Source organism: Rana temporaria, chromosome 8 (assembly GCF_905171775.1).
Source record: "Rana temporaria chromosome 8, aRanTem1.1, whole genome shotgun sequence".
Taxonomy (NCBI): Eukaryota; Metazoa; Chordata; class Amphibia; order Anura; family Ranidae; genus Rana; species Rana temporaria.
The window spans coordinates 60925169-60939266 of record NC_053496.1 but is presented as its reverse complement, the minus strand read 5'-3'; the positions used below and the strand labels follow the sequence as shown (position 1 = coordinate 60939266).

Sequence of the window (14098 nt, the reverse complement as noted above, 5' to 3'; positions counted from 1 at the left end):
TTTCTTTTATTTGGCACACACATATAATACACTGCTCAAAAAAATTAAAGAAACATTTTTGAATCGGAACTCCTGGGATATTGATCTGCCCAGTGAGATAGCAGAGGGGGAGGGGTGTATACAGAGGGGGTTGTTAATCAGTTTCAGCAAATTAACAACCGGTGCACTAGATGGGCAACAATGGGACGACCTCCAAAACAGGAATGTTTTTTCAGGTGGAGGTGTCTGACATTTTTTTCCCCACTCATCTTTTCTGACGGTTTTTCACTAGTTTTGCATTTGGCTAAGGTCAGTGTCACTACTGGTAGCATGAGGCGATACTTGGACCCTATAAAGGTTGCACAGGCAGTCCAACTCCTCCAGGATGGCACATCAATACGTGTCATTGCCAGGTTTGCTGTGTCCCCCATCACAGTCTCAAGAGCATGGAGGAGATTCCAGGAGACAGGCAGCTACTCTAGGAGAGCTGGACAGAGCCGTAGAAGGTCCTTAACCCATCAGCAGGACCGGTATATGCTCCTTTGTGCAAGGAGGAACAGGATGAGCACTGCCAGAGCCCTACAAAATAAACTCCAGCAGGCCACTGGTGTGAATGTCAGACTTCATGGGGGTGGCCTGAGGGCCCGATGTCCTCTAGTCTGCTCTGTGCTCACTGCTGGACACAGTGGAGCTCAATTGGCATTTTCCATTGAACACCAGAATTGGCAGGTCCGCCACTGGTGCCCCATGCTTTTCACAGATGAGAGCAGGTTCACCCTGAGCATATGTGACAGACGTGAAAGGGTCTCGAGAAGCTGCGGAGAACTTTATGCTGCCTGTAACATCGTTCAGTATGACCGGTTTGGTGGTGGGTCAGTGATGGTCTGGGGAGGCATATCCATGGAGGAACACACAGACCTCTAGAGGCTACACAATGGCACGCTGACTGCCATTAGGTATCGGGATGAAATCCTTGGACCCATTGTCAGACCATACGCTGGTGCAGTGGGTCCTGGGTTCCTCCTGGTGCACGACAATGCCCGGCCTCATGTGGTGAGAGAATGCAGCCAGTTCCTGGAGGATGAAGAAATTGATACCATTGAATGGCCCCCACGCTCACCTGACCTAAATCCAAAAGAACACCTCTGGGACATTGGGTTTCGGTCCATCCGGTGTCGTCGGGTTGCGTCTGTTCAGGAGCTCAGTGATGCTCTGGTCCAGATCTGGGAGGAAATACCCCAGGACACCATCCGTCATCTCATTAGGAGCATGCCCTGATGTTTTCAGGCATGCATACAAGCACTTGGGGGCCATACAAACTACTGAGGACCATTTTGAGTTGTTGCAATGAAATTTCAGCAAAATGGACTAGCTTGCTGCATAATTTTTTCACTTTTTCGGGTGTCTTTGAATTCAGCCCTCTGTAGGTGGATAATTTTCATTTCCATCAAATGATGTGCCATCCTTTCATTCCTAACACATTACCCAGTCCATATCAATATAGATATCCAGCATGGGATTTTTGAGATCTGATATGTTTAATTTTTTATTTTTTTGAGCATTGTATAATATAGAGCAGTGATGATATGCTAAGTACAGCAATCCATAAAAAACAATCAGTTTTCACCTTTAATTGTTTAACAGCAGACAGAATATTGATGGGTTGCTGTAGGTTACTGCATTGCACTGTGCTCTCTGCATTCTTAAATCTGATAGCTTGATATATTAACACTACATTTCTGTTAAATTTGCTTTTGGCTAAGAAACCACTCTAAAATCACCTTGTTCTTGTTCAAATTTTTGGTGCAATGTATGGCGAAGCATTTGCTGCTGTATTACAGAAAGTCGTCAGTAGAGGGCAGCACATTCCTGTCTCGGCTGCCAGATGTCACTCAAAAACAGAAAACCATTGTTGCATTCCAGGCAAACCAGTGTAAACAGAGCAGGAACAACCTAAACCAGCCAGGGTACAAAACGATATATAATCCGGTAGACTCGCTTCTGCAAATAGACAGCAAGTGCAATACACTCTTACTTGCAAAACAATAATGTTCTGCTATGGAAAGTCTGGCGCTCCATCAATTGTGGAACTACAGTAGAGCTATATATTTGTGGACCTCAATCACTACTTCTACCTCTGTCTAGATCACAATTTCTGGCTCTGATCCTCAAGAATCCTAAAAGGTCATGTTTTGCAGGCGCTTGCATGGCAATGTGATTGGCACACTGATTATTCACACATTATATTGTTTGGAAAGCATGACTTGTCAGTAGTCACTGAGTATGTAAACATTTCCAGATTGGTGTTTCTTTTCTCAGTATAAATTCCTGTATGTGGAAACTATAAATTTGCTTTCTCTTACGATGTATATTTTTACTTTTTTTGTTAATGTAGAAAGCTGCAATCAAAGGCATTAGTCAAGTGGTAATGTCCCGAATTGCAATGGCTGCCCCTGGGATGAGTAAGTGTTTGCTTCACTGGCAAGACAACTGTGCAGTGGTGTCATAATGGTTATTTCCAAGTAGTATCTTATTAATAATTCAGTTGTTTAGGCTAGGTTTACACTTATGCAGTGCGCAAAAACACAGCGACCTGTGCATGCTTCCCGCTCTGCATGCAAACAGCACTGCCCTTGCGATCTGCAGTGGGTGTCAATACAAAGTTAATGACACCCCAAACGCAGGTCGTAAACACAGGACATTTGCTTGTATTGGATCGTGTGGTAAAAAACAACCATGTGATCTGGTTGCGGTGTGATCGAAACAGGTGCATGTACTTCTTTAATGCAATGCGGTGCGATTTGGGTCCATTAAAAATGAATGGGCTCGCAATTGCACCGCACTGAATCGTATGTGAATTTCCTTCCAGTTCCTTGGAAATTCAAATGTGGTTTATAGTGTGAGATGTTGACTCAAGTGTCAAAACTGACCATAATATTGCTGAATGAAAAGTATAGTCTTATTTATGGTATGCATTGTAAGGGAAACTGGCTTAAAGGGGTTGTAAAGGTTTGTTTTTATTTTCCAAATAGGTTCCTTTAAGCTAGTACATTGTTGGTTCACTTACCTTTTCCTTCCGATTCCCTTCTAAATGTTTTTTTTCTTTGTCTGAATTTCTCACTTCCTGTTTCTCCTCAGTAAGCTTGCCCCCATCATCTGGCTGGGGGTTAGTCAGCCAGAACAGCTTACTGAGGAGGAACCGGAAGTGAGAAATTCAGACAAAGAAAACAAAGGGAAAAAAAAACATTTATAAGGTAAATCGTTGACATGCATTGTTCTTCCTTTCCATAAATAATTTTTAATCCACTTGCAATATGCCTTGGATCATGCCAGAAAATTGGACTACTCTAGGAAGAGTCCATTCTCCAGACTCATCCCTTCTATCATAGAATTTTTACCAAATGCAAATAGCACACTTGAAATGAACTCTGGACCTTTTATCAGCTCCTTGTAAATGGGATAATGAGGGAATAACACACACCTGGCCATGGAACAGCTGAGCAGCCAATTGTCCCATTACTTTTGGTCTCTTAAAAAGCGGGAGGCACATATACAAACTGTTGTAATTCCTACACCGTTCACCTGATTTGGATGTAAATACCCTCAAATTAAAGCTGAAAGTCTGCAGTTAAATCACATCTTGTTTGTTTTATTTCAAATCCATTGTGGTGGTGTATAGAGCCAAAAAGATTAGAATTGTGGCGATGTCCCAATATTTATGGACCTGACTGTAAATTTCCAAAGGGATTCTCGGGTGATATGAATCTGCCCTTTTCACCAACTTTTGATCACTCCACAAAGGGCATCACTGGTTATTGCACCCTACCCCCCCCCCCCTCTTTTTTTTCTTTTTTTTTTCTTATTTTCTTCTAGTCCTCCCTTTTTTAGTGTTCTGTCAGCATTCAGACTTTTCACTCACAAAGTGGGACAGAGCCCTGAGCATCAATCTGCTTGCATATGAAAAGTATTTGGACAGCCGAAACTAACCATAAGCCCCCCCCCCCCCATTTTTCTAATCCTTTACTTTTTTTATCATCCCCTAAACTCCCAGATTCCATATTTGCTAAATTCATCCAGTCCATTCCCCTTTATTCCCTCTTTGCCTTTCTTTTGAGTGTCAACAGTTATTTTTTTTATTAGGCTCATTAAACTTGTATTGCCTAGGGCCCTAGACAGTCTACCCTCCTGTTCTGTAATATGTTTTAATGACCCAAATTCTCCATTTGTTTTAAATACTCTGCTATTGGGTCTTATGCTTATAATGCCGTTTTCTTATCCCAACGTTATTCGTGCACACGCAGTACTGATGTACAAGTGGTGTGTGTAATTGTTCATTTCAAAAATCAATAAAAATGTACTAAACCAAACTATTGTTTTTATTGCTATCTGTATCCCCATTGAATAGATTTCACTTCCTATCCTGGCAACATAAAAAGGCAAATCTCTGCAGTCCGATTGTGTATAGTAATGAAAACTTGATACAGATTCTTACTCATTCTATCGAAAACCAAAAAAATAATTTTGACTGGAGTTCCAAATTGATCACCCACCAGTTTTTTATTCAAATAGGAGATTTCAATTATCATCGGTTAACAATACAAGGTTCCCTTTCTTTCTGTTGGAATTTCTATTTATTCAGCTATTCCAATTTTGGCAAGAACAGTAGGACATCCCTTTCTGCAGATGGTACAGCGAGACTCTAAGTGGGTAAAGCAAACATAGAACTACAGCTGGGAGCTTTCACCACCAGAATCAATGTTCAATGTGTTTTATATTACACACAGTGCTGGAGAAAAATGTAGATTTCTGATATCTGGCAGGGCGACATAGAAGAAGAACCCATCGATTGATTGATTGAGCAGTGCAGTATCCGCCCATAGCTGGAGTTCTAATTTTTGAATAGGTTTCTTTATTCCCTTTGAACAATGTTTCTCTTTAAATAAGCACATAGAAGGGAGTAAATCCCTAGTGCATTACCAACATATGTGTGCACAGCCTGTTGCATTTGTGTGTGCACCCCAAAGCTCAAACACGTGTGTGTATATACTGACAGTGTACGTAGAGCAGTGGAAGGTGTCAGTAGGCAGTGATTGGTGTCAGTATGGCAGTGGACGCTGTCTGTAGGGCAGAGATTGTCAGTAGGGCAGTGGACGGACGGTGTGAGTAGGGCAGTGGACGGACGGTGTGAGTAGGGCAGTGGACGGACGGTGTGTGAGTAGGGCAGTGGACGGACGGTGTGAGTAGGGCAGTGGACGGACGGTGCGAGTAGGGCAGTGGACGGACGGTGCGAGTAGGGCAGTGGACGGACGGTGCGAGTAGGGCAGTGGACGGACGGTGCGAGTAGGGCAGTGGACGGACGGTGTGTGAGTAGGGCAGTGGACGGACGGTGTGTGAGTAGGGCAGTGGACGGACGGTGTGAGTAGGGCAGTGGACGGACGGTGTGAGTAGGGCAGTGGACGGACGGTGTGAGTAGGGCAGTGGACGGACGGTGTGAGTAGGGCAGTGGACGGACGGTGTGAGTAGGGCAGTGGACAGTGTCTGTATTTTTTTTTATTATTATTATTTGATTTTTTTTTTTTATTATTATTATTTTTTTACATTACTTTAGGAGCCCTGTTAGGGAGTCTAAACAGGGGGAATCTGTGCCACATAGTGTGATCAGGGTGTGCCCAGCACACCTTGTGCGCACACCCATGATTACCAAAGATTTATTATTAATAAAATGAAGAGCCAAATCCATACTCACAAAAGTGGTCAGTGCTGAGGTCATGTGGCCTGACCTGATGAACCGCTGTGTCAGGAAGCTCATGCGTTTCAGAGGACGTACCCTCTTCCTCGGAGCTATATTGCTCTCAGGTCAGGCCACGTGACACCAGCACTGGATCATGATTTTGGTGTGTTACAACACATGCATTTTGTCCACTTTTGTGAGTATGGATTTGGCTCTCTGTTCATTTTATTAATAAATCTTTGGTAATGTACTAGGAGTTTGCGCCCTCCTGTTTGCTGTCTTACAGTTATCCACTAGATTGCCCTATCTGAGAAGGGCTGCATCGACGAAGCATTCCAGTTGAAGATTTACATTTAATTGATGGTCGTCCACATATCATTGAGACTTTGTGGCATTCTTCTGAATCCTGGGGGTGTCCATTTGTTCTTGTACAATTTTTTTCTTTTAAAGATAATTCACAATCACAAATGGCTCTCCGAAAATTTATTTTGCACCTTGTACACAAGGGTGCATATGCATTATGTAGTAATAGCGATATATAGCTAGAATAATTTTTATAATGGTTTTTGTTTTAATACATTGTGATTTCATTTCAGTCCTCTTGCCAATTTTGATGCAGAAGCTGGAGTCTTTCCCCTTTATGAGAGTAAGTAGATAAATAAAAAAGAGATTCATTATAAACTACTGTATATAATAAGCATATTTAAAGGAAAGCGAACATAGGACTGCTTCTATGGTGGCCAGCCAGCGTTTAGGCCTGTTCACTGTAGCATCTGTATAAGGCCAGTGTGAACAGTAAGCTTTGCAGACCTTTCAGCAAGCTTTGAAGCTTGTAAAGTACTACTCAGCTTCAGTTTGTAAATGATGAACACAGATCCTTGTGGGCGTGCTGACTGTCAGTTTAAACAAGCTGCTAGTAGGCTTCAGAACTCCTTGACACTTGTTGACAGCCTGCTAGCAGCTTGCTTAAAGTGGCAATCAGCACTCCCATTGGGTACTGTGTTCAACATTTACAAACTAGAGTTGGATGGTACTGTTATGCCGCGTACACACCATCACTTTATGTGATGAAAAAAAACGACGTTTTTAAAAACGTCACTTTAAATGACCGTGTGTGGGGGAAAACTTTGTTTTATGTCTTGTGAAAAACGACAAAAAAATTGAAGCATGCTTCAATTTTATGTGTCGTTTTTCAAAACGTTGTTTTTTACTTCACAGAAATTGACCGTGTGTAGCAAAAAACGACGTTTAAAATGACGTTTTTACACCCGCGCATGCCCAGAAGCTAGTTATGAAGCGAGCTTCAATGGAAAAACGTGGTGAACGTAACCTCGCTTTGCTAGAGCATTGTGAAAAAACGATGGTGTGTAGGCAACATCGTTTTTGAAAATTGAAGTTTCAAAAACGTTGTTTTTTACTTCACAGAAAATGTCGTTTTTTTTCATTACATAAAGCTTCAACACAGCTTGCTGTAAGCTCTGTAAATGCTTTGTCAAAGCTTGCTGTTTACACTGCTCTTATGCAAGCCTTTGTGAAACTGGCCTGACATTAGATGGCTTTTGAATATGTAGGCACCACCTGACCTCTGGAAGATATTCCTAATTAAAGTGGAGTTCCGGTGATCTGCCGTGCTGGTTCCAGGTATCACGGAAGTTCCAGCGCATGCGCGAACTGAGGCGCAGAGATGGTTCCAGCCATCGGGAAAGTTCCTTCAAGCACTGCGCAGGTGCAAACTTGCTGACAGAAATCCCCGAACGGCGGCCGGCATCCAGGATTAACATCCTCCAATCCACGGGGATGTTAAAGAATGAGCCTGGATGCCGGGCGAGGTTCTGGGATTTCCGTCGGAAAGTTTGCGCCTGCGCAGTCAGTGGAGGAACTTCCCCCATAGGGGAACATTGAGGACAAGTCACCGGCCACAATTTCACTTTTTAAATATAAATACCCCTGTAATACACAAGCTTAATGTATTCTAGTAAAGTTAGTCTGTAAACTAAGATCCGTTTTGTTAGGTTGTTACAGCATTTAGACACTTTATAAAATAGAAATTGACTGGGGCCATCTTAAGTGTGGGCATCATGAAGCCAGACTGTATGACTTCCTGGATTTCAGCCTTGTGGATCTCGCACATGCTCAGTGCTGCACAAGCAGTGTAATAGGTTTCAGATCAGGTTTCAATAGCAACGGGAGTGTCAGAGGAAGTTGACACTTCAGACTCCTGGAAAGTTACACCCACTACATTCCCAGGAGTCTGTGCGGTGTAGGTTAGAAAGCTTAAGCACCTAGGTGCAGGAAGATGGAAGATTAACTATTCTGCCTAGCAACAACACTTTGAAGGCATCTAAAAAATCCTCACATAGGCATTCATGCCCAAATTGGCTGTATTGCACCCACTTTTTAGGGGTAGTGGGTGGCTGGGAAAGTTGAACCTGAAAAAAAACCATTTTTGATTGGCCAGAGTATACCTGGAGAGAACGGCACACCTAGAGACATATGATTGTCTCCCGGTCAGACTGATACTGGCCGGACAAAGGTCATTTTATGTCTGTGAGCACTTTTAGATTTCATTCAGTAATGTGTGCTGGAAAAACAAATTATAAAGATCCACTGCTGATTGTCTTAACCACAAATATTCACCCGTAGCAGCTAAATCTCTTCCTTCACCTGGAAGGTCAGATATGATTGGTAGCTAGAGGCAATTGCTCATCTTTGTATCCAGTTTCAATAACAAGCCTCACTAAATATTATGAAGCTGATTCAAGGAAACTAGCTAAAGGGGATCTTCTGCTCATAGCCGGTAATTAGGTTTCATTTTTTTAACCAAAACAAATAATCTCAGTCATTGTTATGACCAGAGGCTCTTTATTTGCTTTAGTTTTCTATCTGCGATCACTGGGAAAAATACTGATCTCATCTAGATATAAAATTGGAAAAAAAATGGACTGCTCTTCTGCAGCAACTGCAAGACCCCTTTCACACAGCCGGTTTGTTGCGACTTCTGGATCCCTGTGGCCAGTGTCTGCGGACTCTTGCTGCAAGAATGAAGGTTATGCAAGTTAAGTTATTGGGCCAACAGCGGCCACTGCTGATCACATGTAGCCACACACAGAGCGTTTTAGCTGCGGTTCCGGGACAAATGTCCAAACCTGGACGCAGCTGACTGTCATTAGTTTAAATGAGCTGAGTGGCCAATGCTAATCGCATAACCTGGTCATTCCTGTAGCAAGAATCCAAAGCCACAACAAACCAGACATGTAAAAGGGGCCTGAGACTGCTGAATAAAATAAAAACTAGCTTTTATTATCAGCATTCACAAGACTACAATGCAGATTTGCATGCAGCAGACCAATCAGTTTTGTGGCCAGCAGTTCATAAGGGAAACTTTTACCCATTGGAACCCATTAGGTTTCATTGTTTAGCCCTGGTTCACACTGGTACGATTTGACATGTCAAATCGACGGCAATTGCCGGCAATGGCACAGTACTAATCGGTGCGACGCCGCATCTGCGGCGCTGCACTGATTTCAAAAAGTAATTTCTGTACTACTTTTTTGCGATTTCGGCCTGCGATTTACATTTACATCTGTGCAGAAACCTGCACAGATGTCTCTGTAATCGTGGCCGAAATCGGGACTGACAGGCGGGAGTGAAATCTTGTGAGTTCAGCTGACCTCGCACGGCTTCATTCCCGCAGCCCAGTGTGAACCTGGGCTTAAAGCGGATGTCCGCCGAAAAAAAAATATTAAAAGCCAGCAGCTACAAATACTGCAGCTGCTGACTTTTAATATTTGGACACTTACCTGTCCTGGAGTCCAGCGCCATCCGCAGCAGAGGACGAGCGATCACTCGTCACTCTTCTGCCCCCCCCGCCATCCTCGGTGAGGGAACCAGGATGTGAAGAGCTCCGGCTTCACTGCCCGGTTCCCTACGGCGTGAGTCATGCTACGCCTGCCGATTGGCTCCCGCTGTGTACTGGGAGCCGAATGTTCCCAGAACACAACGGGGGGGGGGGGGGGGGCGGGAGGTGATGTCATGCCCGCAGTCTGCCCGAGAATGTGTGGCCGAAGTGGGCGCAAATACCTGTCTTTAGACAGGAGGCGAGGGTTCCGATCAGCGGGAGTTCCACTTTAGGGTGGAGCGTCGCTTTAAATGAATAGGGTAATCAGATCAGTTGTATTGGGCCAGAGCGCCACATTTGCTGTACCTTACTAGACTCATAAGGCTGATGGAAACTAGAGCATTGCACTTTGCCCCCACCACCTTCATGTAGTTCCACTAAAGCCTCCACACGCGATCAGAATATCGCAAATTATCTGTTTGTTTATTTTTTTGCATGCTAGTCTCATATTGAAAACCAATCAGTTAATAAAGTTATGAAAATTATTATATGACAGAATACAACTTGATAATGTTGTATTGCAATGTATTCTTTCACTTCTGAGCATGCGTGGTCTTGGTCTTCCAATTTTTTTGCAGGCAAATACTGTACTGATTATACTAAAATCATTTGTTTTGTTATAATTCGAGAAAAATGTTGTTCCTTCGGATAATTTTGCTTGAACTGTCGTAATCGTCTCTCAAAAGCCGAGTACTAATGATCAGATTATTGGACGATCACTCCAAAATCTGTATTTTTCATCCAATTTTTCTCATCGTGTGTACTAGGCATTAGTATGTGCATGGATTGATAGATTATAAATTGATAGAATTTATGATCAACATGGATAAAATGTAAAGGTTTTTATTTTGTTTAATATTTTTGCAGAAAATCCATTTCCTTCATGCTCCCTTGCAAGTTACATTAGCTGGTGGATTGTGAGTATACATTACATGTGATTAGATTCCATTTTTACATTAAAATGTCTCCATTTACTATCATACAATGTTATAATGTAAGTTGGCTTTTAAAGTGGTGCTATATTTAAAAATTGTAACTGAGCTTTTTTAAGCATGGCTTTTACACCTTCAGTTACAATTAGGGTTGTCCCGATACCACTTTTTTAGGACCGAGTACAAGTACCGATACTTTTTTTCATGTACTCGCCGATACTGATTACCGATAATTTTTTTTTTGTGGTCAGTGGGAAGAATGTCCCCTACATTGGTGATCAGTGGGAAGAATGTCCCTTACATTGGTGGTCAGTGGGAAGAATGTCCCTTACATTGGTGGTCAGTGGGAAGAATGTCCCCTACATTGGTGATCAGTGGGAAGAATGTCCCTTACATTGGTGGTCAGTGGGAAGAATATATCTTACATTGGCGGTCAGTATGAAGAATGTCCCTTTCATTGGTGATCAGTGGGAAGAATGCCCCTTACATTGGTGGTCAGTGGGAAGAATGCCCCTTACATTGGTGATCAGTAAGAAGAATGCCCCTTACATTGGTGGTCAGTGGGAAGAATGCCCCTTACATTGGTGGTCAGTGGGAAGCATGCCCCTTACATTGATGGTCAGTGGAAAGCATGCCCCTTACATTGGTGGTCAGTAGGAAGCATGCCTCTTACATTGGTGGTCAGTGGGAAGAATGCCCCTTACATTGGTGGTCCTTTAAGAGTTAGTTCTGAACTTCTTATTCTTGAGAGAAAGGCAGCCCCCCTCCCAGCTCTCCCCCTGGTCCATGCTGAGCTTATCAAAACTCCTTCCCCTCCAGCATCGAAAATAAAAAAGGCAGGAGAGTCGGGGGGAGCAAAATTCCAGGGTGACCACAGAAAGATAAGCTAGCAACCATTGAATCCTAACGCGTGAGGAAGGAATTCAAGTCTGCGTGCAACGTGCATGTCACGATTCTATTTTACTTACTTGAGGACTGCTCTGCTCTCCTCTCCGTCCCGCTCTCAGCCCACTCTCCGCCCGCTCTGCGTCCGCTTTCCGCCCGCTCTCCGCCCCCTCTCAGCCTGCTCTCCGCCCCCCTCTGAGCCCACTCGTCACTCACAACAAAAGTATCGGACTGGGCATCAGGAGCAATTACGCGAGTACAAGTACTCGCGCAAATGCTCAGTATCGGTCCCGACACCGATACTAGTATCGGTATCGGGACAACCCTAGTTACAATGTACTTGTTTATTAAAGCAGGGATATTCAAATAGCTCAGATGTGATTTGTAAAAGCAAGAGGTTTTTTACCTTAAAGAGGTTGTAAAGGTTCATGTGTTTTTTTTTAAATAACAAACATGTCATACTTGCCTCCACTGTGCAGTTCGTTTTGCACAGAGTGGCCCCAATCCTTGACATCTGGGGTCCCATGGCGGCTCTCTCGGCTCCTCCCCGCAATAGCTAACCCCCTCTGGGAAGCTCTTTCCCAAGGGGGTTACCTTGCAGGCATGCTCCCGTATCATACACTCTGCGTCCATAGACACAGAGTGTATGACTCGGTCCCGCCCCCCCCAGCGGCCGCGTGTAACAGGCGCTCCTCGCGCTGTCTGTTTCTTGTAATAACAGGCGCTTTCAGCGCCGTAATGCGTTCCATCCTGGAACGCATACGGCGCTCGCGCGATGACGTCATCACCCAGCGCCGCTTAATGCATTTTCACCTTAATGCATAGGATGCATTAAGGTGAAAAAACACAAACCTTTACAACCCCTTTAAAGTAGAACTATACTATTCCTCTCTCAACACATATATTGGAGGCTGCCTACAAGTTTCGCTTGAGGTAGTATTGGGTTCCGGCCCATATAGTGAGTGCAAACCCATCCTATAGCAACAGATGCTTCAGGGGCTGTGATCATCGGGGAGACGTTATCCACACCTGGTGGTCCTGTCCTCAGCTGACGGGTTTCTGGTCCAGGGTCTTCGGACTCCTTCAAACCTTTTTTTATACATCCTGCATAAGGATACCAAGTTGGCTTTGTTGAATTGTCCGATTCAGGGTCTATTCTGGTACCAACAAAAACTGGCGACCTACCTGTTCATTGCTGCAAAGAGAGCCATTGACAGAGCCTGGAAGAAACCCTCTATTTCGATCACTGTGAGGAGCATAATGACTGACCTTTTGATTAAAATGAAAAAATGTTGAGTATTCTCCATGACTCCCACACCAAATTTTTGAAAATGTGGTCCCCTAGGTGGTCTTCTGCCCTCCCTACAATACCCCTGATCGCTTCCTAGAAAATGGTGGGGCCTTGATCATAGCCTATGAGTATTTCACCCTCCCACTCCTCTTCCCTCCCCTTTGTGCCTTTCTTCCCCCTGTGTGCCTTTTCTCCTTCTCCTTTCTCTCTCTATCCTTTGGGGTTTCTGCCCGTTCTCTCACCCTTCTCTAATATGTGCCAGTGCCTTTAGACCTCAATCATTTTCAAAGATCTACGGCCTGTGCCACAAGGTCGTACCTTTTAGCTCTTGCTTTATATACTTTTTTTATTTTTTCATTTTGGATAGTTAAAGTGGTTGTAAACCCTCTGATACTACTTGCACCTACGGTAAGCCTACATTAAGGCTTACCTGTAGGTGCTTGCAATACAATCATGCATGCACACGCCCTAAAACCGGAAGTAGGCCGCGACGTACCAGTATGACAATACAGTACAATGCGGACAGGCAGTCGCTAACTGGTCAAAGTGTATCTAAAGTCACAAATTGAAGGGTTAGAATTTTTTTGCTGCTGTGTCCCTGCTGAGGAGATTCACCATATTGGTGACACCTTTATCTTTTTGTCTTTATGGCCACTTTAACAGGCACTTAAAGTGATGGCAAATCGTACATTTTGAGTTGTCATCACAACAGGAACAGTGGAGAGATCTTCTAGTCAGGACAGTTATAGTTGTGGTGGCAACTTTCTAAGAGAGGATTTTGTTGAGTAAATTAAAGCCATAATTCCACCAAGTGGCATACACCTTGTTGGACTTAACCCCTTGTAATCAAGCACATTTTACAAAGTGGCTGAATTCCTGGACTTCAGCTTTAATCCTCACATCTGGACGTTAATGTAGACTTTTTCCTGATGTCTTGACCTTCTCTATAATTCTGTTTTCTTATTCCACAGCTTGCTGTTCATGGTTCCTGTGGCTTGTTCATTGTTTCCACAACGATGGTAATACTTTTTGATTTTGATTTTGTTGAAATAGAAGTGCTTGTGCTCCCCTTCTATCGGCTGTTTCACATTTGTTTTTCTCCAGGCTTCCAGCTTACTTGTAGAAGTGATTAAGGGGGCTTTAATGTCACGCCATTCTTCCTACATTATATGTGCTCAGCCAGCTTCATTAAAGTGCAGAAGTGACACGGGGAGTCTAAAAGAGCCCTGATATCTCCCTAAAGATAACCTGTCACCTGCACAATGCTATAACATAGCAGACTTGTCAGCTCCCATGCGATAGCAATATATATATATATATATAATTTATTTATAATTTTTTTTTATTAAAGTATAATAAAATGAGTAAACACCCCCAAAATA

General features: G+C 43.5%; 1 protein-coding gene across 1 annotated transcript in view; it reads left to right on the top strand.

The window, feature by feature from the left end:
- SFXN2 (sideroflexin 2) overlaps positions 1-14098 on the top strand; it is a 98762-nt gene that overhangs the window by 81241 nt on the left and 3423 nt on the right. Inside the window, exons 8-11 of the mRNA XM_040361883.1 lie at positions 2375-2441; positions 6307-6356; positions 10476-10525; positions 13688-13735. Of these exons, the coding sequence (XP_040217817.1) occupies positions 2375-2441; positions 6307-6356; positions 10476-10525; positions 13688-13735 (215 nt within the window). The remainder of the gene's footprint in view (positions 1-2374; positions 2442-6306; positions 6357-10475; positions 10526-13687; positions 13736-14098) is intronic.